Genomic DNA, 24222 nt, shown 5'->3' with positions numbered 1-24222 from the left:
ATATCTCAAGTTGTGTCTTTTCATTCTCAGATCTGTGAATCAGGGTAAGAACACTGGAGTAGACAGTGTCTGCTGCTACCATAAAACCACCACAGCTCCCCCTTTTGATCGAGTGAACATATATCACAAATTCATAAATGAGACCAACGGTTTCACCAAGATGGACAGCTACAGCCTGGACTCAAACAGCCTTTATGTTAATGGTAAGAAGGAGAGATTGCTTTCATGACTAAAGAGTGGTGCATTAGGTAGAATGTAGTATTGCGGGCTATTTCTGCTGATTGCCGGCTGCTTGCAGTTTGGCAATTCAATTCCCACTGGCTCAAGATTGACTCAGCCTTCCATCCTTCCAAGGTAAGTAAAATGAGGACCCAGATTGTTGGGGGCAAAATGCTGACTTTGTAAACCATGTAGAGTGGGCTCTAAAGCATTGTGAAGGGTATATAAGTCTAAATGCTATTGCTAAAGAGGTTATGAGGTTGGCTGGCATTGAATCGGTTCTGATCAGTGTTATGTGACTTAAGTGATAGTTCTTCTCTGTGACACCATGGAGAGATGCCAGAGGGGTACAAGACTTTTTTTAGTCCCACGAAATTTGAGCTACAGAAATCTAGAGGACCACTTGATGGTACCAGTGTCACGATCATTTGGAGTTTTGCAGTCCAGATGTCTGGCTCTGATCTTCTTGATGATTTTTTTCTGACACTGTCCCAGGACCTTCTTACAAGTAATCATTGGACTAGGTGGACACTTTTTATAGAGTTAGTCACAGTGGCCTACTTTAACTAAAGATTGCTGCTATTTGGGAACCTTCAGGGTAATTTGCAACTCTAGTATCTGAGATTCGTTGAGATGGAGTAGTTGGAAGTATATAAGAGGAATTTATTGTATCTTCTTTTTCTCATGGTGGAGAGCTTGAGAGCAACTTCCCACATCAGTGTGCTCTTGTGTCTTCTTTTGTGACTCTCTTTCCATTTTTGCAACTCTCTTTCCATTTCAGATTATCACGAAGCATCACCTCCGACCAGTAAGTACACCTTTACAGAAATTTCTTGAGCCATGGACTCCAACTGTGGTACACAATCTAAAATGTCCAACATAATAATAATAATAATAATAATAATAATAATAATAATAATAATAATAATAATAATAATAATAATAATAATAAAGTTGGAAGGGACCTTGGAGGTCATCTAGTCCAACCCCCTGCTCAGGCAGGAAACCTTATACCATTTCAGGCAAATGGCTGTCCAGTCTCTTCTTAAAAACCTCCAGTTGTGAGCATTCACCACCTCTGGAGGCAGGTTGTTCCACTTTGTCCCAAATGTACCGATTGCAGAGCAAGCAAAGCAATATACCATAAAGCAGGGGTGTCAAACTGCCAGCCCACGGAAGCCATGCCCACCCCAACGCGAGCAATGGCAAAACCATCCTGATACGTTGTGCGACGTCACATGAAGTCGTGAGTTTGGCATGTCTGCCATAGAGACTTTTCCCACAAACCAAGAGGTGGAAACCACAGGGATGTAGAAGCAGGTTAAATATTGAGAAGATTTTCCAGATAATGAAAGGTATAACCCAGTGCACCATGTCAATTCCCAAAGTGGTGTGTTCAGTAGAGATCTTCAAACAGAGAGTGGGTATTGATTTCTGATATTCCAACTCTGATTATGACTATTAGGGATAGTTCTGTAACACTGAACAAGAATCTGCTTGGTGAATTTATTCTGCATCTTGGGACTTTACAGAACAGCCTATTCCCTTCTGTAGAGTATCCCATTGCATTCTTGAAAAGTGCTACCATTGTCCTTCTGAGTCCTCTGTTCTCCAGGCCTAACTCATCAATCTTTCTTTTGCATAGCTTGATTTCCAGCCCCTGCTCATCCTTCTTGCACTTTTCTGGACCCAACCCAGATTGAGAATAACAGTTACTTTCAAACTGTGAAAAGGATATGCTTGTTCTTAAACTTCTGTTATGCACAACTAAAACCCCTGCATTCATGACAGGAACGACAAAATACAAAACAATGATTGATGAATTGATTATATGCTATCAACTCCAGTTTCCATACCCGAGATTCACTGTATCTCTTCTAGCTCTTTCTCCCACTTCCAGACCTCCAGTGACAACTGAATGCTTTACAGTCAACTTCATTGCAACCAATTTGATCTATAGGCCACAGATGGCTAATCCCACATCAAGGATTTTCATCTCAACACAACGATTCTTTGTTAATTTGGTAAGAAGACCAATGCATGCAATAGCTCTTCTACATAGGATTTCCATAATAGTGTTTTGGTATTGGCAACAATTACATTTTTTTTCTTTATACCTAGCTGGAAGATATATTGAAAAAGAGTTATATTGGCCGTGATTTGATCAACTGCCGTTTATCAACTTTAAGGTAAGCATTATGTGTTGTAAATGTCATTATTATCCCCATATTAATTTCTAAAGAACATGATCCGTCATTTTCATCCGAAACAATTTCTTTGCTTCAATATTTGATTGAAATTAGTTTGAAAATAAAGAGGGGCATACTAAATAGTCAAACCGGCAGGAAGAAAAAAATGATACAAAGCAGTTTCAAGAAAAGAATCAAGGTTATATGTTGCTGAAATATAGCAGAGCTGAACTCTAAGTCCTTTCATACTTCCAAGATCTGTATACCTGTTGTGAATATATCTTTATTTGGATCTTTTCCTTCTCAGATCTGTAAATCAGAGAAAGTACACTGGAGTAGACAGTGTGTGCTGCTATCGTAAAGCCGCTACAGCCCCCCCTTTTGATCCAATCAATATATATCAGAAATTCATAAATGAGACCAACCATTTCACCAAGATGGGGAGGTACAACCTGGATCCAAACAGCCTTTTTGTTAATGGTAAGAAGCATTAGGTTTGCTTTTGTGACTAAAAACCTTTGAGGCTTTCTAGCACTCAATAAGTTCTCACCAACATTATCTAACTTAAGTAAGAGTGTGTCTCAGGGACAGCAACAAGAGATGCCAGTGGGGTATAATTTTTTTTCTATGATTATCTGATTTGGGTTACAAAAATCTGGATAGTTGCTAGATGGCTACAGTGCTTATTGACACCTCATGTTCATTTAGAATTTTGTAGTCCAGAGCTGGTAACTCTATTCTAGATTTACTTTTCTCTGGGAATGCCCAAGGACTTTCACCAAGCAAACATTGGGCTAGATAGACACTTTATATTGAGCTATTGTTATTCTATTAGAAAGCAAGTAATTGCCACCCAAAGAGGATTATCACATCACATAAATTTTGTACAGAATTCCTTAGAACATTGACATTTCTTGGTGTACTTTATAGAAATAGACACAATCTTGAGATACGCTTTCATGTTTAGGATGGACCTGGTCTAATGTGTCAAGCAGTTAAAATGGCGGCATGGTGTGTGTACTTTCAAACTTTTCTTAACAAATGATAAATTTTATCGGATGGGAAAAAGTTGATGATTTTGAAGAAAGAATGGATGAAAGATTTGTAAAATTAAGAGAGCAGATAAAAGAAGTTGTTGCTAAGAGAATGTAGACTTTAGAACTCATGTCAGATCATCTATTCTTACAATATGTAATAAATATAAATTCTGCCTGAAAACACCTTTTTGGCTTTCAGTGCAAGAAGCATTTTATAGAAGAGAAATGATAAGTGGTTAATTTATTGTGATGTATTAAAATTTTCACAAGGGGATTGTAAAATGAAATCAAGAGAAGATTTAAGAACAAAATATTCTTGTCAATGTTTTTCTTATGTATACTTATCAGAAAATTTTAGTGGATAAATGATGTTGTGGTTTTGAACAATATGGAGACTGAATTTGAAATATAACTATGTGCTAATGATGAACATGTTATTGCTAAGATGTACAAACCTCTGATAAAATATCAGAAGAACACATGAAAGAATGTATAATAAAATGGGCTAAAATTTTTGGCTACAATGTACAAATGGATTAATGGGGAAATATGTGGCTAAAAGATTGAAATTTAGATTATGTTGTAATCTCAAAGAGAATTTTTGTAAAATGATGTACACTGCTATCTGTCAGCAGAGAAACTGTTTAAATGTATAAAGGCACTTTGAATGTTTGCTGGAAATGTGAATAATATGAAGGAACATTTTAATCATGTTTTAGTGGACATGTAAAAAAATTAAAACTTCTGAATACAAATACATACTGTACATTAAGAAGATTGTAAAGGTTAAAACTACAACCAGAGACTTTTCTTTCGGGATGAATGGACAGGCAACTAGAAAAAAGCCATGGAACTTACTTTTATATATGATAACTACAGCAAGACTATTATATTCTCGAAAGTGGGAAGATTCGACACTAACCATAATAGAGGAAAAGATGGTGAAGATGATGGAACTGGAGATGGCTAAATTAACTTCTTTAATCAGAAAAAAACAATACCTACATTTATGGCTGACTGGAAATTTCTTCTAGACATTTTGCATTAAACAAAAAAAAATATGATTTGTGGTTTGATTAGAAAAAAATTATAATAAAAAGTGTGCTTTTTGTAATATAGAATAAGAGATAATTTTGTAATTGTACTTATATTTGCTGCAAAGAGAATTGGAAACTTTTTTCCTTTTCTTTTTCACATTTTTTCTTTTCACTTTCTTTGCTTTTTTACTCTTTATTAGTTTGTGTTAGTTTTTTGGTTCTTAATAAAATTCTTATTAAAAAGTAACTTTATTAGGGAGTGAAGAGCCACAAATTAGTTTAACCATATTGTTATGAAAGTCGGAAATCACTTCCTTATACATTTATTTTCTCTTTCTTCATTATACTCTTATTTTTCTTTTTCCTTGTACTTTTTGCTTCTCTGTATTCTCTTTTTCATTAAATTTACTTTACATTAGATTTTACTGATATAATCAAAATTCTTAATAAAAATTATAATCAAGGAAGCAGCCATGACTATGACTGCTTTGAATTTTGCTTGATAGTAAAATGGGAAAAGAAAGAAAAAGAAAAAAAAATAGCAGATTGCTTCTTGTTTTCCTTCTTTTAGGATATACACCATCTACAACTGATTCAGCTCCAGGTCTAGTAGGCTATGAGCTTGGTTTCAAAATTATCAACAAGAACTTGACCAATACAAATCCATTATCACCAGAATATAAGCAATTGATCGATTCCATCAGTAATGAGGTGAGGATTTTCACTTAGAAGTCCTCTACTGCAAACCTTGAATGGAAACATGATAGGCAACTACCATGAGATGGTGCTATTGCAAGTCTCTCTCACATTCTCTAATTCCCATTTTTTGAAGGATGGTTTTGAATTAATTTTCCTAATCTGCATCCATACCATCCACAAAGCATACCTACAACTTTATAGTAACAATAAAGTAATTCAGGAAGAGAACGTCCATTAAATCTGAATGTCCATTAAATTCAAATATATCATTTTATCAATCTCAGAGCAAGAGATTTAAAAGTGTAGATTTAATCTTAATAGGATTTAATTTGATTTGATTCCAGTTGAATCAACTCTTCCACCAGAGTTCCATCAACGATGGATTCAAAATTTGTGCTGTTACTAAATTAAGGTCAGTATTTATCAAAGGTGACTCTGAGCAAGATCTTGATGGCATCATTCTGTTCATAAACAATTAAATCAAAACCAAGTGAATTATGTTATAGATTATTATGGTGTGTGAATTCAGCCAGATGTGGTTTATTCAAGAAACTATAATTATGATTCCATGAAATATTTAAACTATGTCTGTACACTCATTGTTTGGATCTTACCTGTCTTCAATACCAAGCACTTGAAGATACCACCTAACTCTGTCGATATAAAACTGTTAACAGAGATAGTATTTTCTAGGTGAGGGTTTGTTTTTGCAGCATACTAGGAATCTATCAGTGCTGCATTAACCTTTATTATGAAGGTGGAATGTTAGTCACTTAGCTGAACAGTGTTTCCCAACTCACATTCTCCTAGCACTTTAGGCTTTTAACTTCCAGAATTCCAAACCAACATGTCTGTACAGGAGCAAGAGTCCCCGTTCTCTTTCCCTTCCTTTCCCAGTAATTAGAGCAGACGCTGTAGGGAAGACACCAAAATAGCACTCCCCAATTTTTACATTTCTTCAGACTTTTCAACTATGACACAATTTAGAGCTACTGAAAATAAAGGAGAATTTCATTCCTTGCCTCTTTCCATTGCTTTCCATCCACTTACCTATTAGCTAGCATTGGATAGCTGGGCCTAACTAACTCTTTGCAAGTTCATCAGGAGCTTTCTTAAGTTCCCTGCAACTTGGGGGGGGGGGGGGGGTGAGAGAAAAAAAGTGCCTCAAAGAGTGTTTTTTTTAAAGGGGGAAATCAGAAAGAATGACAAACTATGTGTCAGAAACAGAATGCCCATTTTAGGCACTGGGTCACATTCATTCCTTACTGCAGCTAGGCCTACCATGGGGATCTTCCTTCACTAACGGGTTAGTCCTGGAAAATGCAGCTTTTGGCATTAAAAAGGTTGCTAGGCCCTGCTGCTGCTAGATGTCTTAGGAAAGATATTCCAAAATAATCAAACATGATAATATTGATATTGATTGAAAGAATTCAATCAGAATGGAGCTGGAAGGGACCTTGGAGGTCTTCTGGTCCAACCCCCTGTTCAAGCAGAGACCTATACCATTTCAGAGAAGTGACTGTCCAGTCTCTTTTTAAAAGCCTCCAGTGATGAAGCACACCACAACTTCTGATGGCAAGCTGTTCCACTGGTTAACTGTCCTCACTGTTAGCTAGTTTCTCCTTAACTCCAGGTTGCTTATCTCCATGATTAGTTTCCATCTATTGTTTCTTGTCCTGTCCTCTGGTACTTTGGAAAATAAGTTGACCGCCTTCTCTTTGTGGCAACCTTTCAGATACTGGAATACTGCTATCATGTCACTCCTAGTCCTTTTCTCTAGACTAGCAAAACCCAAATTCTGCAACTGTTCTTCATATGTTTTAGTCTCCAGCCTTTAATCATCTTAGTTGCTCTTAGTTGCACTTTTTCCAATGTCTCAACATCTTTTTTGTAGTGTAGCAACCAAAACTGGATGCAGTATTCCAAGTGTGGCCTTACTAAGGCTTTATAAAGTGGTACTAATACTTCACATGATTTTGATTCTATGCCTCAGTTTATACAAACCAGGATTGTATTAGCTTTTTTGGCGGCTGCTGCACACTGCTGGCTCATATTTAAGTGATCATCCACTAGGATCCCAAGGTCCTTCTCACAATTACTGTTTTTGATCCAGGTTTCACCTGATCTGTACTCGTACCTTTGGTTTTTCCTGCCTAAATGTAAAACCTTGCTTTTCTCCACATTAAATTTCATGTTGTTGGATAGGACTCATTGTTCAAGTCTGTCAAGATCTTTTTGGATCCTGAGCTTGTCTTCTGAGGTGTTGGCTATTCTTGCCAGTCTAGTGTCATCTGCAAATTTGATGAATTCCCCTTCTATTCCCTCATCTAAGTCATTTATGAAGATATTGAAGAGTACTGGGCATAAGACAGAACCTTTTCATGCCCCACTGCTTACTACCCTCCATGTAGAAGTAGTACCATTAAGGACAACTCGTTGAGTATGGTTTGTCAGCCAGTTACAAATCCATCTGGTGATGCTGTCTATCCCACATTTTTCTAACTTACCAAGAAGTAGGTTGTGGTCTACTTTGTTGAATGCCTTGCTGAAGTCTAAGTATACTATGTCCACAGCATTTCACTAGTCTACTAACAGAATAACAGACTTGGAAGGGACCTTGGAGGTCTTCTAGTCCAAATCCCTGCTCAGCAGAAAACCATATACCATTTCAGACAAATTGGAGCATTTACAACTTCTGGAGGCAAGTCATTCCACTGGTTAATTGTTCTAATTGTCAGGAAGTTTCTCCTTAGTTCTAGGTTGCATCTCTCCTTGATTAGTTTCTATCCATTGCTTCTTGTCCTGCTCTCAGATGCTTTGAAGAATAGCTTGACTCCCTCTTCTTTGTGGCAGCCCCTGAGATATTGGAACACTGCTATCTCATCATCCCTAGTCCTTCTCCTCATTAAACTAGACATACCCAATTTCAGCAACCATTCTTTATATGTTTTAGCCTCCAGTCCCCTGATAATCTTTGTTGCTCTTCTCTTTACTCTTTCTAGAGTCTCAACATCTTTTTTACATCATGGTGACCAAAACTAAATGCAGTAATCCAAGTTGGCTTTACAAAGGCATTATAAAGTGGTATTAACACTTCAAATGATCTTGATTCTATCCCTCTGTTAATGCAGCCTAGAATTGTGTTGGCTTTTTTGGCAGCTGCAGCACACTGCTTGCTCATATTTAAGTGATTGTCCACTAGAACTCCAAGATCCCTCTCACATTTATTACTATTGAGCGAAGTACCACCTATACTGCACCTGTGCATTTGGTTTTCTTGCCTAATATAGAACCTTACCTTTTTCACCATTGAATTTCATTTAGTTAGATAGCACCCAATGTTCAGGTCTATCAAGATCCTTCTGTAACTTAAGCCTATTTTCTAGAGTGTTGGCTATTCTTGCCAGTTTGGTGTTAATAGACTAGGAAGGACCAGAGATCTTTTCAAGAAAATTGGAGAGATGAAAGGAACGTTTAATGCAAAAATGGGCATGATAAAGGACCAAAATGGCAGGGACCTAACAGAGGCAGAAGAGATTAAGAAGAGGTGGCAAAATTACACAGAAGAACTATACAAGAATGAGCCTAAATGTCCCTGATAACCACGATGAGGTGGTCACTGACCTTGAGCCAGACATCCTAGAATGTGAAGTGAAATGGGCCTTAGAAAAACTGAGCAACAACAAAGCTAGTGGAGGTGACAGTATTCTAGCTGAGCTATTCAAAATCTTAAAAGACGATGCAGTAAAAGTGCTACACTCAATTTGCCAGCAAATTTGGAAAACTCAACAGTGGCCACAGGATTGGAAAAGATCAGTTTACATTCCAATTCCAAAGAAAGGCAGTGCCAAAGAATGTTCAAACTATCACACCATTGCACTCATTTCTCATGCTAGTAAAGTTATGCTTAAAATCCTACAAGCTAGACCCCAGCAGTATGTGGATCGAGAACTACCAGAAGAAGAGGCAGAGGAACTAGAGATCAAATTGCCAACATATGCTGGATCATGAAGAAAGCTAGGGAGTTCCAGAAAAACATCTACTTCTGCTTCATTGACTATGCTAAAGCCTTTGATTGTGTGGATCATAACAAACTGTGGCAAGATCTTAAAGAGATGGGCGTATCGGACCATCTTATTTGTCTCTTGAGAAACCTATATGCGGGCCAATAAGCATCAGTGAGAACTGGACACGGAAGCACTGATTGGTTCAAAATTGGGAAAGGAGTCCAGCAAGGCTGTATACTGTCGCCCTGCCTATTTAACTTATATGCAGAGCACATCATGAGAAAGGCAGGGCTAGATGAATCAAACGTTGGAATTAAGATTGCTGGAAGAAATATGAACAACCTAAGATATGCAGATGATACCACTCTAATGGCAGAAAGTGAAGAAGAACTCTTGTTGCGGGTGAAGAAGGAGAGTGCAAAACTTGGGTTGAAACTTAACATTAAGAAAACCAAGATCATGGCATCCGCCCCTCTCAGTTCCTGGCAAATAGATGGGGAAGAAATGGAGGTAGTGATTTTATTTTCCTGGGCTCCAAGATCATTGCAGATGGGGACTGTAGTCAAGAAATTAAAAGATGCTTGCTGCTCGGGAGGAAAGCCATGGCAAATCTAGACAGCACACTAAAAAGCAGAGACATCACCTTGTCAACAAAAGTGCGTATAGTCAAGGCTATGGTTTTCCCAGTTGCAATGTATGGCAGTGAAAGTTGGACCATAAAAAAGGCTGAGCGCCAAAGAATTGAGGCCTTTGAACTATGGTGTTGGAGAAGATTCCTGCGAGTCCCTTGGACTGCAAGGCAATCAAACCGGTCAGTCCTAGAGGAGATCAACCCTGACTGCTCTTTAGAAGGCCAGATCCTGAAGCTAAAACTCAAATACTTTGGCCACCTAATGAGAAGGAAGGACTCACTGGAGAAGAGCCTAATGCTGGCAAAGATTGAGGGCAAGAGAAGAAGGGGACGACAGAGAATGAGGTGGCTGGATGGAGTCACTGAAGCAGTAGGTGTGAGCTTAAATGGACTCCATAAGATGGTAGAGGACAGGAAGGCCTGGAGGAACGTTGCCCATAGGGTCGCGATGGGTCGGACACGACTTTGCAGCTAACAACAACAACAACAACATCCCTCATCCAAATAATAGATTAAGATGTTAAAGAGTACTGGGCCTAAAACAGAGCCTTGGGGTACCCCACTGCATACTTCCCTCCATGTGGATGCAGTTACATTGAGGACTACATGTTGAGTGTGGTTGGTTAGCCAGTTATGAATCCGTCTGGTCTGTCTAACCCATATTTTTTATCTTATCAATTAGTAGGTTGTGGTCTACTTTATCTAATGCCTTAGTGAAGCCCAAGTAAATTATATTAATACTAATTTAGATTATATTAATTTAGTCACTTTGTCAAAGAATGAAATAAGATTGGTTTGGCATGATCTGTTTTTAACAAACCCATACTGGCTTTTAGTTATAACTTTATTTGTTTCTAGAGGTTCGCAAATCAGTTTGATTTTATCTTTTCCAGTATCTTCTCAGGTATTAATGTTAGGCTGATTGGTCTGTAGTTTCATGGGTCTGTTTCCCCCCCCCCTTTTTTTTGAAGATGGGAACCACATCAGCTCTTTTCCAATCCTCAGGTAATTCCCTGGTGTTACAGGATTTTTAAAAGACATGGTACAATGGTTCTGAAATAACATCTGCCAGCTCCTTCAGAACAATGGGATGTAATCCATCAGGTCCTGGTGATTTATATTCATCAAGACCAGATAGGTGTTCTCTAATCATTTTCTTGCTTATTTTAATTTTTATTTCTAACCTGTTCTCTAATCATTTTCTTGCTTATTTTAATTTTTATTTCTAGCCTGTCTTTTACAGTTATGTTTTTGGTAGGTTGGACTATAGCTTCTTTTTGCATGAAGACTGATGCAAAGAATGAGTTAAGCAACTCTGCTTTCTCTTTACTGCCTGTTACTTCCTTGCCAGCTTCTCTCCTAAGTGGACTGACTGTTTCCTTGACCTTTTTCTTGTTATTTATATGTTGAAAGAAACTTTTTAAAAATTATCTTTGACATTTGTTGCAAATCTTTGTTCATTCTGAGCCTTTGCTTTCCTGACTTCATCTTTACAGATTCAGGCTATTTGCTGATACTCTGCCTTAGTTATGTGTCTCTCTTTCCATTTTTTGTACTTGCCCTTTTTAGTCTTTCAGTTTCACAAAGAAAGATCTTTGTGTAACCATGCTGCTTTTTTCTTGGATTTCTTGTTTTTCTTTTTCAGTGATATTGTGCTGGACTGGGCTTTTGTGATCATATTTTTCAGAGTTTCCCACACTTCTTCAGTTGTTTTCCCCTTTAGGATTTTCATCCATTGAATTTTTCTTAAGCTCTTTGAGTTTGTTAAAATCACCTCTTTAAAAGTTTAAGACACTGGCTAGATTATGTTCCAATGCTTGTGTTTGCATGATATTGAATTCCAATAAGACATGGTCACTCTCATCCATAGTTCCAGCAACATCAACTATCTCTATCACTTTTTCTTTATTACCGTAGTAAGAATTAGGTCTAGCTTTTCCTTTAGTTCCCTTCTCCCAACTTTTGAATGACAAAGTTGTCAGCTAGGTTGGTTAGGAATCTGTTTGATCTCCCACTTGCCGCAGAGTTTGTCTCCCATTTGATATCAGGGTAGTTAAAGCATCCCATTACTACTGTGGCATATTTCCTACATACGTTTGTTCGTTGTTTAGCAAAAAGTTCATCTATTTCTTCTGGTTGGTTGTGTTGCCTGTAGTATACACCTATAGCAATGTCATTTTTTCCCCTTTTATATCGACCCATATGGATTCTAGGAGGTTTTCAACCTTGTTATTGTGGATTCTGTAGAGATATAGTGATCTTTTATATGTAATGCAACTCCACCTCCTCTTTTGTTAGGTCTGCTTCTTTTGAATAGATTTATTTTTAAGCAGTTGGGAAGCCTTAGACTAAGATAGTAGAAAATATAACTCTCAGTGGTTTTGCTGGCTAGAAATTCTGCATCACTGAAAAAGCCATTTATGGCAAAGGGTTATGACATTTCAGCATACTATAGTAGGAATCTTTTGTTCTGTATGCGTTTTAATCATCAAGACATCAAAACTCAAGATGACTTTGAAAGTTGCCCCTGAAAATGTCTGATTTTGTCTAGCAGTAATATAATTTGAAATGCTTTTGTGTATTAAAACATTTTACTGACAATCTGACTTGCTTCTTAGCTTTAGTCTGAAGTAAGCCCATGTTTCTTTTTTCTCTCTTCCTGAAACCCTACTATTTAGGATCGGTTCCATCATAGTTGATTGCAGGTGTTACTTCCATCCTGCAAGGAATATCAGCAAAGACGCCATCAAAGATGTCTTTCAACAAGAGACCCAGAATGCCACCTCTCAGTGGCTGGGTAGCAGGTTCCAAATCATGGGCTTCACAGTGGAAGGTATAAAGTTTGGCATGAACTAAAATGATAATGGTCATTCGTGTAGGCCTCAAGCCTTTAAGAAATCTATAATATCTCCTTTCCTATTACTTATGTAATCTGTCAGACAGACAGTTCTGAGCACCTTGGTAACCTAGTGGTGAAAATACTCAACTCCCACTTGGAAAATTGAGAATTCAATCCTAGGTAACAGCAGATATTTCTCTCCTAGGGCACAAAGAAAAAAAATATCTGCTGCAAACTCCATGAGGTGTCAAGAAGGGCATCTGGCCAGTAAATGCTCAGCTCCATCCATCCATCCATCCATCCATCCATCCATCCATCCATCCATCCAGTCAGATAGATAGATAGATAGATAGATAGATAGATAGATAGATAGATAGATAGATAGATAGATAGATAGATAGATAGATAGATAGATAGATAGACAGACAGACAGACAGACAGACAGGGAGGCAGGCAGATTTTTAACACTCTTAGGGTCTTTCTGAAGCTTATAATAACTTTGCTGCAAGCCTTTTGGACTTGGAGTGAGAGAACCCCTACAGTGTGTGGAATGTTTGTTTGTTTACTATATCTGTTATACTATTTTGTCCCAAAGGCTTTAGGCAGTAACAGTGAACAATTAACAAAAACAACCCTAGATACATATGAAATAAAAATCTATAAAAATAGGTGCCCCAAATCCCATGGGTATATTATCCCATTGGGCTCCATGGTTTTCTGTGGAGCTCCGGGAGATGAAGCGTCTGAGACGGTGTCTAGAGAGCGGTTGGAGGTCCAGCCGTTCCGAATCTGACCGATTGCAGTTAAGAACCTTCATAAGGTCTTATCTTGCTGTGATGAGGACAGCGATGGCTAATTACTTCGCTGCCCTCATCGCATCCACAGATAATCGCCCAGCCGCCCTGTTTAGGGTGACTCCCTCCTTAATCAGGAGGTGAGAGAGGAGCCCTTGCAGGGGCGGGCCGAGGAGTTTAGTCATCATCTGACGGACAAAATCGCTCAGATCGGGCCAGTTTGGACTCTAACTGGGCAGAGTCTGATATGGAGGAATCGGAGTGACTTGAGCATATTATCTGGACTGAGTTCGATCCTGTTTCCCCTGATGATGTGGACAGGATTATGGGGAGGCTGAGTTCCACCACCTGCTTATTGGACCCGTGCCCCTCTTGGCTAATTTATGCGGCTCGGGAGGAGACACGAAGTTGGTTCCAGGCAGTAATATCTGCCTCTTTGAGTGAGGGTGTCTTTCCCGCCGCTTTGAAGGAGGCGGTGGTGAGGCTCCTTCTCAAGAAGCCTGCCCTGGACCCAGCGATTTTAAACAACTATCGTCCTGTCTCCAACCTTCGCTTTCTGGCGAAGGTTGTTGAGAGTGTGGTGGCCCACCAGCTTCCTCTGTTCCTGGAGGAAACTGATTATCTGGACCCGTACCAATCGGGTTTCAGGCCTGGGTACAGCACGGAGATGGCATTGGTTGCGCTGGTGAATGATCTCTGGCGGGCTCAGAACAGGGGTTGCTCCTCTGTCCTAGTTCTATTAGATCTCTCAGCGGCTTTTGATACCATCGACCATGGTATCCTATTGCGGCGTCTCAGGGGGTTGGGAGTGGGAGGCACTGTTTTGCAGTGGTTCTCCTCCTATCTCCTGGGTCGCTTGCAATCGGTGTTGACGGGACGGCAGAGGTCTGCCCCGAGGCCTCTCGTTTGTGGAGTTCCTCAGGGGTCGGTTCTCTCTCCCCTCCTGTTCAACATCTATATGAAGCCGCTGGGCGAGATCATTCATGGTTTCGGGGTGGGGTATCATCAGTACGCTGATGATACCCAACTTTTTTTCTCCACCCCGAACCAACCCAGTGATGCCCTCACCGTGATGTCTCATTGCCTGGAGGCGGTCCAGGTCTGGATGGGGAGAAACAGGCTTCGTCTCAATCCGGCCAAGACTGAGTGGCTGTGCATACCGGCATCTCGGACTAACCAGTCCATTCCATCTTTAATGATGGGGGGTGAGGTGTTACCCCCCCCCCCCGTCGATAGGGCTCACAACTTGGGCGTCCTCCTGGATTCGCGGCTCAGCTTTGAAGACCATATAGGAGCCGTGACCAGGGGAGCTTTTGCCCAGGTTCTCCTGGTACGCCAGTTGCAGCCCTACCTGGACCGAGATGCCCTGCGCACAGTCACTCATGCGCTCGTGACCTCCCGATTGGACTACTGCAACACTCTCTACATGGGCTGCCCTTGAGGACCACTCAGAGGCTTCAGCTAGTGCAGAATGCAGCCGCGCGGGTTGTGATGGGGGTTTCCCGATACTCCCATGTAACACTTCTACTCCGTGAGCTGCATTGGCTTCTGGTTGCCCTCCGGGTGAGATTCAAGGTGCTAGTGATGACCTATAAAGCCCTAAATGGCTTGGGTCCAGGATATCTGAGGGAACACCTGCTGCCGGCATCAAGCTCCCTTCGTCCTGTGTACTCCCACAGGGAGGGTCTTCTCAGGGTACCGCCGGTAAAAGATTGCCGGCGGACAATACCCAGGGGGAGGGCCTTCTCTGTGGGTGCGCCGGCCCTTTGGAACCAGCTACCTGTAGAGCTTAGGACTGCCCCTGACCTTTGCTCATTCCGCCGGGACCTGAAGACCTGGCTCTTCGAGCTTTCTGGCCTGGGGTTTTTAATTGTATTTTAATTGTTATTGGGGTTTTTAGTTTCAAGGTTAGTTTAATCATTTTAATTGTTTTTAATCTATGTAATTTGTTGGACTGTTTTAAAAAACCTTGTGAACCGCCCTGAGTCCTACGGGAGAAGGGCGGTATATAAGTTTAATAAAATAAAAAATAAAATAAATAAAATTATAAAATGCCATTCTTTTGTACCAATCTGAAGAGAAAAATGTTTCCTAAAACACAGGAGGGTTACATTAACTGTATTTTAAAATTAAAATTATATAGTTTATTTACTTAATTAAATAGTAATGTATATTATTATTGCCTTATTGTTTGCTTTTATACACCATTTACAATTGCCTTGACTCAGTGATTATTAAATTTACAAGTAAATAAATGTTTGTTATTTTTTACACTCCTTTTTCTATGGAAAGTTCTTGAAACAAATACTGAAGCAGTAAACGATAAGCCCCCACACATGGTAAAGGTAAAAAACTTCACTGTAAATTTCACCATTATCAACTTGCCATACAAGGACATGAAGAATCCAAAGTCAGATGTTTATCAGAAAACCAAAGAGAGCATCAAGGCTGAGGTAAATGGCTGGAAACATCTATAGAATTCATTGATGGCTGGAGCGCATGCGTGGTACGGTGCTTGTGTTGACAGCGGAGAGCTGTCAACTGGCTGCGCCTGCGCCTTCGCTGTGGTGGTTTTGACAGCTGTCAAAACTCCCGCATGTTCCGCTGTCACGGTGTTTACCTCACGAAAGTACAACTGTATTAACTTATTAAACGTTAACATTTCTTTACATATAATACAGTAAGACCTGGTACATCTTCTCCATTACCTAAAAGGTATCTTGGGCAGTTTAACATATCCAGAAAACATAATGCCCTGCAGAAGAGCCAATTTGCAACAGATGCAATATCTAACAGCCAACCTAACTCTGCAGGAATAGGAATGAGCAGGTCACCCCAAATTTGCTCCATTTTTCAATTCATGTGAATAGGCCAGTCCGTTGCATATTAATTGCTAATTTTTTATCTTGGAATTCTTCACTTTTGAAATATTATAATGTTTTATATTTTTTTAAAAAACAATCATTTTTAATATTTAATTTTATTGATTACATTGCAGCCCAGCCAGAGGAAAATTAGCAGTTGTTAATACAGGTGGCGGTGGGGAGGAGGGTTCATGGGGCCAGCCAACCCCATGGTTATGTGGGCCCTTGTGTCCCCCACGCAAGGGGGGGACACATAGTATGAAACTGTAGTGAATTTCTTTTAAATCTGTCATCCCACATTTGATACCATGGGCATTTTACTCCTCTTAAGTGAACAATAATTCTGCAGCTTTAGCCAGCATGTTCCTTAAAGCAGAATTAAAAATGGAAGAAGTTTTCCATTTCATACCTCAAGAAAAAGTGTCCAGAGGAATAGCTTTCTTTCTTTCTTAGCTCATTATCATTCCTGGTAGTCCATTAACCCGTCCCTCTTCCTTTTTCCTTGGAACAGCTCAACCATCTGTATCAACGCAGTGATCTGAACAAGAGTTTTCTAGGCTGTTCAGTGAAAAACTTGAGGTACGTTTTTCAACAGAATTTAAAGCTAATTGAGTATCCAGGTCCACATTGACAAATCTATTTGTTTCTATTTGCTACTGTTATTACTGTTCCAAAATTCTGAGTCCTTTTATTTTACACTGACAAATAAAAATCTCAGATCTTTATCTTCTCAACCTCACTTTTTAATATTTACTGTGGTTTATATTTTCTTTTTCAGACCCACTAGCCATGAAACTCAAACTGATGTCAATTCTATCTGCACATTTGCAATGGAGTTTGGTTCAAGGACTTTTGACAAAGACCTTGTGTATGATATATTTAAAAACCTGACACAGAATGCTTCCCTAATGGGGAAATATAGTCTGGACAATGACAGCATAAATATTAATGGTAAGATGAGGGAAGCACAAGAAATGTTGGACAGAGGTAGATACTATAAATTATAAAAACAGAGACAAATCAAAATTAGAAGCTTGGACTTTGCCAGAGGTTTCCATGGGGGGGAGGGTTTATAAAAAAATCAAGATGGCAGCCATCACCATGCCATGAAAGCATCACATGTAAAAAAACAGGTGAAGCTTCTATTGCATGGTGGTGCTTGTCATCTTGGCTTCTTTGATCCCTGCAGGACTCTGCCTATCTTTTGCCCATTCCATATTTAATGAAATCCTTTCTTCCCTTCCATTCTTTTCCAGCATATCCTTCAGCCATGGTAACAAAACCATCCAAACAAGGTAACTAGGATCTTTTACCCCAAGATGCTTTAGCTTCAGATTTCAAAAAGCCCATTCCCTCTGCATTGAACTAAATAAATGTAGGATTGTTATTGTATCAGTTCCTACAGAAAATGCTATAAACTGAAATAGAATTAGCATAGTCTATCCAAAGGATATATACACATGCACATGGGCTGTGGAAATGGGGAGGGTGCAAATTTCATCATTAAATTTATGCATTTGAATTATTTATTATTTCCAGAGCTGCCTTATTGGGCCATCATCCTCATATGCTTCTCCATCTTACTGGGTTCTATCTTTTTATTTCTTCTATGTGTTATGGTATGTATGTACTATGCTTCAAAGTAGAGGGCTAATTATGAGTCTCTAACTACATAAGGAATCCTCAGCACTCTTCCAATAAATACCTGAAGAATGTGCGTGTTTTCTCAGAAGAATTTTAATAATAGCAGATGGGAATGTGATGAAGCAGTTTCCTTCAAGCCATTTTCATATTGAGACCTCCTAGGATGTTGATGGAGGCAATTCTGGGAATGAAGGGCCCTAAAAGTAGTTAATGTAGCCAATGGAAAGGGCCTTCTGCTTCGTTTCTTCCTCTGACAAAGTCAGATGGAACTGAGACTATTGGCTCCTGTAGGAATGTCCATCAGGAGAGAGAAAATGGACAAAAGAAGGAAGGCATTTCACTTGTATGTGCATAAAATGTATTTATTTCTGTCTTTAATCAGACGGCTGTCTGGATGAAGAAGAGAGCGGGCAGGTACCAGATCCAAAGGAACATTTTTAGTCTTTATTTCCCACACATGGACATGCAAAAATCATAGTGATGTGGATTTTGGAAACTTGACTCCTTCCCTGCAAGAAGACCCTTTTTGCAGAGTTCCATCTTGCACATATTGTGCAGAAACATATGTTTACTATGGCTGGAATGAATTTCTTGATGAAGAAGAGATACTAAATATTCTGTGGAAGAATGCCAGATTTAGAGATTGATGGGGTGCCCTGTCATATTTATTTATTATGTGTTGTGAAACTTGGAATATCTTTTTAAATATCTATAAAAACTGCAGAGTAGATTATTTAAGTTCAAAAAAGAGAGATTCTGCCTGGAGCAGGGATCAGTATTAAACAATTGGCATCCTTTTGAGACTGCAAAGCATCAGTGAACTCTATTGCACATTAAAAATGTAAAAAGAAAATATATATTCTTTTGCTCAATCAGTAAACTTTTCACTTGTTTTTGTTTTTGAAGCAGGAATTTTCTTCTTCAATGACAATTAAGTTGTTGAAATGGAAGACAGTATTTTTATTTGAGCTGCAAATATATCATACTGTACTGTACTACACTGTACTGTAGTATCTGTTTTCAAAATAATGTATCTTGGGTAGAGATGATTTTCAATCCTTTTTTTAAATATTTCAAATGTTCCTCATTTCTTACAAATCAAAACATGAGCAAGAAAATAAAAAACAAAATGAAACCTAAACTTTTATCAAGAATCTAAAATAACTTTTTTTAAAAAAAAATCACAGTATATATGACTATGAACTCAAGTCTTAGAACAGACATGTCAAACACAAGGCCCGGGGGCCGGATCCGGCCCGCGAAGTGGTTTCATGCGGCCTGCGAAGCCATCCTGGAAACAGTGAGGGAACGGCCCCCACTGCCTTGGCCCTGGCCCAGAGACCCTCCTCCTGCCAGAGACCCTCAGATCTGTCCCACTCCTGCCCAAGCCCCCAGAGGCACCCTTGAAACATGTAGAGCTGGCCACGCCCACCCAGTAGGCCATACGCACTCTAGCCACGCCCACCCAGTAGGCCACGCCCACCCAGGCCACACCCACCCGGCTCCTTGAGGGCAACCACAATGCTGATGCGGCCCTCAGTGAAATTGAGTTTGACACTCCTGTCTTAGAATATACAAAAAATGTAAGTATGAAGAAATCAGCTTTAGTCAGAAGTGGCATAATTCTTTCGGCATTAATTTTGCGACTGTACAGTATATAGCTAAAATTTAGTTGCCACCATCCCAAAATGATAAAGTATTTAAACCGAACTTATCTTTCCTCTTTTCGGTACTTTTTCTAGCAGCAAAGTACCTTAGATGTGTAGGGATACAATTACAGTATTTTCTGCCTCTCATTCAGTCACAGTACTAGTGAATTATAAATAATAAAACTTTACTTAACAATTTTGTATTAGCAGCTAGTAGTGAATATGTTAAATCTGTTTAAAAGTCCAACTTACTGTGCTTCTTTACACAGTGATCATTCACTCTTTCACCCTATGAGTCTCTTTTTTATCTTTTATATACAGGTAAATAATAGATTTACTTACTCAGTTAAATTTCAGTTTAGTAGACCAGATGCAAAGGGGGGGGGGGAAATCTGCCCATATGTTATATGCTTCAGTACAATTATAAAATTCCCTTCATGAGGTTGTATATCTATAAAATTGCAAAATATGCATGCATAAAATCTCATTTCCATTGTAAATATTTGGAACTTAACAGCTGAGTTATATAACATGCAAAGATAAAGACTGGATTCCCTTATTTTAGCCTAGTAAACCATTTGCATTCTCAAGAAATGATATTTCTTGGGCAGGGGTTGGTCTAGATGATCTACAAGGTCCTTTCCAACTCTGTTATTCTAATTCTAATACCATGAAAACTTTGTGGGTATGTGAAAAAAGTGAATATGGGGGTTCCTGTCCTCATCCTTACTTTATCGAACTTTAATTGGTCAAGTGTGATTCGACACAAGGAATTTACCTCTGGTATAGAAGCCCTCAGTGCACATGGCAAAGCAACAGAATAATAATAATCAAAATAATAATACCAATAAAAGAGGGTTAAAGAAGATAATAAGGCAAAATGATAATACTACAACTGCTGCCGGCATCAACCTCCCATTGTCCTGTGCGCTCCCACAGGGAGGGCCTTCTCAGGGTACCGCCAGTTAAGGAATGCCGGTGGGTTATTCCCAGGGGAAGAGCGTTCTCTGTGGGCGCGCCGGCCCTATGGAACCAACTTCCCATGGAACTTAGGACTGCCCCCGACCTTCGTTCATTTCGCTGGGACCTGAAAACTTGGCTCTTCGAGCTGTCTGGCCCAGGCTGAGGGGTTTTAATTTTTAATTGGGTTTTAGTTTTAAATTTTGGGGACTTGAATTAATTAATTGTTTTAACTGATTTTAATTTTTGTATGTTATGCTTTTAATTTTCCCTGTAAACCGCCCTGAGTCCTACGGGAATAGGGCGGTATATAAATTTAATAAAATAAAATAAATAAAATAAACTACACTACACGGGTAAATATACATAAACATTATACAGTACTCTAAGAATTAGCTGTTCAGCAGAGTGATGGCATGGGGCAGGGGGGAAGCTGTCTAATTTAGGGGTCTCTAACTTTTTTCGGTTGGTGGCCGAGTGACAGTCCTTTTGTGACCTTCTGAAAAGCAAAGTCAGTGGGGAAGCCAATTTCCCCATTATCTTTGCAGTTGTTCAGTTAGTAAAACAACCGTTTTGCTAACACAACAACAGCTGTGATTCGCTTAATAACTGTGGCAAGAAATGTCATAACATGGGGGAAAACTCACCTAACAACTGTCTCACTTAGCCACAGAAATTTTGGGCTCAGTTGTGGTCATAAGTCGAGGATTACCTTTAGTTACTCTGATTATATTTTCTTGGAAAAAAAAATAAAGGGCAAACCTGAAAGGGGGGTAAATCTGAAAGAGGTTCATAAGGATTAAGGGAAAAATGGTTTATGTTTCTAACTTTGCTTTACAAAGGAAAATTTGAGAGCAAAACCAAGAAAATAAATAAATAAATAAATAGATCTCAAGGACGTCTGTCTGAAGCAAAGGGCTGTCCTTTATAATAAAGGACATATGATCACTAGAACCATAGGATGCTGCTAACATTATCAGTGTACAGATTTGAAGGGATGAATGGCTGACTGGGTTAAACATTTGGCAAAAACAGGGTCTCTCTGAGTATCTAGCCCTTTCTTAGGCATATGAGCCAGCTGGGCCCCTCATAGAGAGGTTGTCATGGGAAAAAGTAGAAGGCAGTATTACTAAGTGTGCTCACCAGCTTGAATAATATATATAGAAAGGTGGGATAAAAATCTATTTTAATAAAGATGTTAACGTTTGACTGAAAGTAATAGCAATAGCACTTAGACTTATCTACCACTTCATATTGCTTTACAGCCCTCTCTGAGCAGTTTACAATGTCAGCATATTGCCCCCAACAATCTGTGTCCTCATTTTACTGACCTTGGAAGGATGGAAGGCTGAGTCAACCTTGAGCCAGTCAGGATCGAACTCCTGGCTATATTGAACTCCTGGCTATGGACACAGTTAGCCTGCAAAATTGCATTCTAACCACTGTGCCACCATGGCTCTTACTAGCATATACTGTAGCATACTCCTACCAGGGAGTTGGACTAGGACAGGGCTTTTCAACCAGTGGTACGGGTACCACCTGTGGTACACTGGCACCTGGCAGGTGGTACACAACCATCCTAGAAAAGTGGTAGCAGGGGAGGGGAATGAGCTGAACCGGTGGCAGCACTGCACAAGACTGAGCGAGAGAAAGCTGGAGCTGCAGGGCTGTCAGGACTCAGCGAAAGCACCAGGATCAGCACTTCTTCGGGGCTGTGAGGGCTCAGTGGAAGCGCCAGGATCAGCGCCAGGCTCCAGCTGAAGCTCGGCGCTGATCCTGGAGCTTCTGAGCTCAGAAGAAGCGCCGATCAGCTGGGATGTTGCAGCATCTCCAGGATCTTGTGATTTACATTCAGATGCTTGGCAACTGATTCATATTTATGACGGTGGCAGTGTCCCAGGGTCATGTGAAGTGACCAAAACCTGCTGCAACCACCCAGCGGGGGGGGGAATAAAAACCAAACACCCCCCCACCCCACCCCCACTGCCAATCCTCAACAGAAATGCTCACAACAATGAAAACCTCGGACAGGAGGAAGAGCGCCACCAGGCGGGCAGGAGGTGTCTTGCTTGGCTATGGCTTGGGGCACTTTTTTCAGTGCCATTGTAACTTCGAACAGTCACTAAGCTAACTGTTGTAAGTCGAGGACTACCTGTACTTCATCACTTTTTTCCCTTTTTTTTTGGTCATCAAGTTTTTGACACCTTGCTAGGCAACTGGTGGTACTTGGATGTTGGTACTGGTGGTACTCAGATGTATCCTAAAAGTGGTACAATGGGTGAAAAAGTTGAAAAGCCCTGGACTAGAAGAACTCCAAGGTCCCTTCCAAGTCTGTTATTTCGTTATACCATTTCAGATATTATGAAACCCAGAGGAAAGGTTGATTAGTCATGCCCATGGAGGAGGAACCAGCAAGCCCATTTGATCTACTCTAACCTATGAAAATACAGCCATAATGCAAAGGAAATTCTTTGAGGTGCAACTTGCAGCAGATCTTAAGACAAGGAAGCTGGTATAAGGAGAAACCACCTTCCCTTTGCTGTGATCTCTCAGTCAGTTCTGAGCATGTGGTTACAGTAAAGCTATGTTTCTTAAAATTGACAAAGAAGGGGGGGGGAAAGTTTCAAATGTTGCAGAAAAAGTTTGAAATGCTGATGTGTGGCAACAAAATTGGGAAAATGAATAGAGGTAATTCTGGACTTACGATCACAATTGAGCCCAAAATTTATGTTGCTACGTGAGACAGTTGTTAAATGAGTTTTGCCCAGTGGTGGATTCAGCCAGTTCACACCACTTCGGCAGAACCGTTAGCTAATTTTTTGTTGCCTGGGCCCAGAATGCACTTCCAGAAGTGGCATCCACAGAGAACTGGTTGTTCACATATTTGAATCCCACCACTGGTTTTGCCCCATTTTATGACCTTTCTTTTCACAGTTAAATGAATAACTGCAGTTGTTAAGTTAGTAACATGGTTGTTAAGTGAATCTGGCTTCCCCATTGATTTTGCTTGTTAGAAGGTCACAAAAGGTGATCACATGGTCCTGATACACTGCAACCGTCATAAATATGAGTCCGTTGCCAAGTGTCTGAATTTTGATCATGTGGCCATGGGAATGCTGCAATGGTCCTAAGTGTGAAAATCGGTCATAAATCACTTTTTTCAGTGCTGTTGAACTTTGAATGGTCACTAAATGAACTGTTGTAAGTTGAGGACTATCTATACGTGGAGCTGATAGGAAGCTCCTGCTGTAACAGAACAGCTAGTTGTGAGTTTGATTCAACAGGAGAGCTAACAGCAGGATCATTTTGGCTTCAAATCTTAACTATAACCACCCCTGCTGCCAACTCTCCAATCATCTTTAACAGATGATTTCCTATCTCCCTTTTTTGGATCTGGTAAGAAAAGTAATGTATAGTAGAAACTTCTATGTATGCACAGACAAAAACAGCTTTGCTACATGGTTTGCATTCAAATAATTATCCAGGCATTGTCAGAATGAAAGCCTTAGCTAGAAGCTACCTTTGGTAGCCTGGCCTTGATAAGGCCATCGAGGATCAAGTCCATGGTTGTTATACATGCCAGCAATTGATGCCTGAAATGCCTCAGGCCGCAGTTCACAGGTGGGAGGAAACACACACTCCCTGGTCTAGGA

At 39.8% G+C, this 24222-nt stretch overlaps 1 protein-coding gene across 10 annotated transcripts in view; it reads left to right on the top strand.

The window, feature by feature from the left end:
* Positions 1–19356, top strand: part of LOC310632025 (mucin-16-like) — a 44641-nt gene extending 25285 nt beyond the window's left edge. For 2 of the 10 annotated variants that reach the window (XM_083348884.1, XM_083348883.1), the window contains exons 21-34: positions 31–203; positions 1001–1027; positions 2101–2243; positions 2341–2408; positions 2716–2888; positions 5054–5193; positions 5526–5593; positions 12498–12652; positions 15745–15905; positions 16828–16895; positions 17095–17267; positions 17573–17611; positions 17856–17935; positions 18343–19356. In XM_083348884.1, the coding sequence (XP_083205010.1) occupies positions 31–203; positions 1001–1027; positions 2101–2243; positions 2341–2408; positions 2716–2888; positions 5054–5193; positions 5526–5593; positions 12498–12652; positions 15745–15905; positions 16828–16895; positions 17095–17267; positions 17573–17611; positions 17856–17935; positions 18343–18438 (1564 nt within the window). In that variant the 3' untranslated portion in view covers positions 18439–19356. Of the gene's footprint in view, positions 1–30; positions 204–1000; positions 1028–2100; positions 2244–2340; positions 2409–2715; positions 2889–5053; positions 5194–5525; positions 5594–12497; positions 12653–15744; positions 15906–16827; positions 16896–17094; positions 17268–17572; positions 17612–17855; positions 17936–18342 lie in introns of those variants that run through there. The other 8 variants (XM_083348882.1, XM_083348881.1, XM_083348880.1 and 5 more) reach the window with 5 other exon arrangements.
* Positions 19357–24222: the final 4866 nt, after the last annotated feature.

Source organism: Vipera ursinii (assembly GCF_947247035.1).
Source record: "Vipera ursinii genome assembly, chromosome: 1".
Taxonomy (NCBI): domain Eukaryota; kingdom Metazoa; phylum Chordata; class Lepidosauria; order Squamata; family Viperidae; genus Vipera; species Vipera ursinii.
Note: the sequence above shows the minus strand (reverse complement) of the source record. Positions and strands in the feature narration are given on the sequence as shown.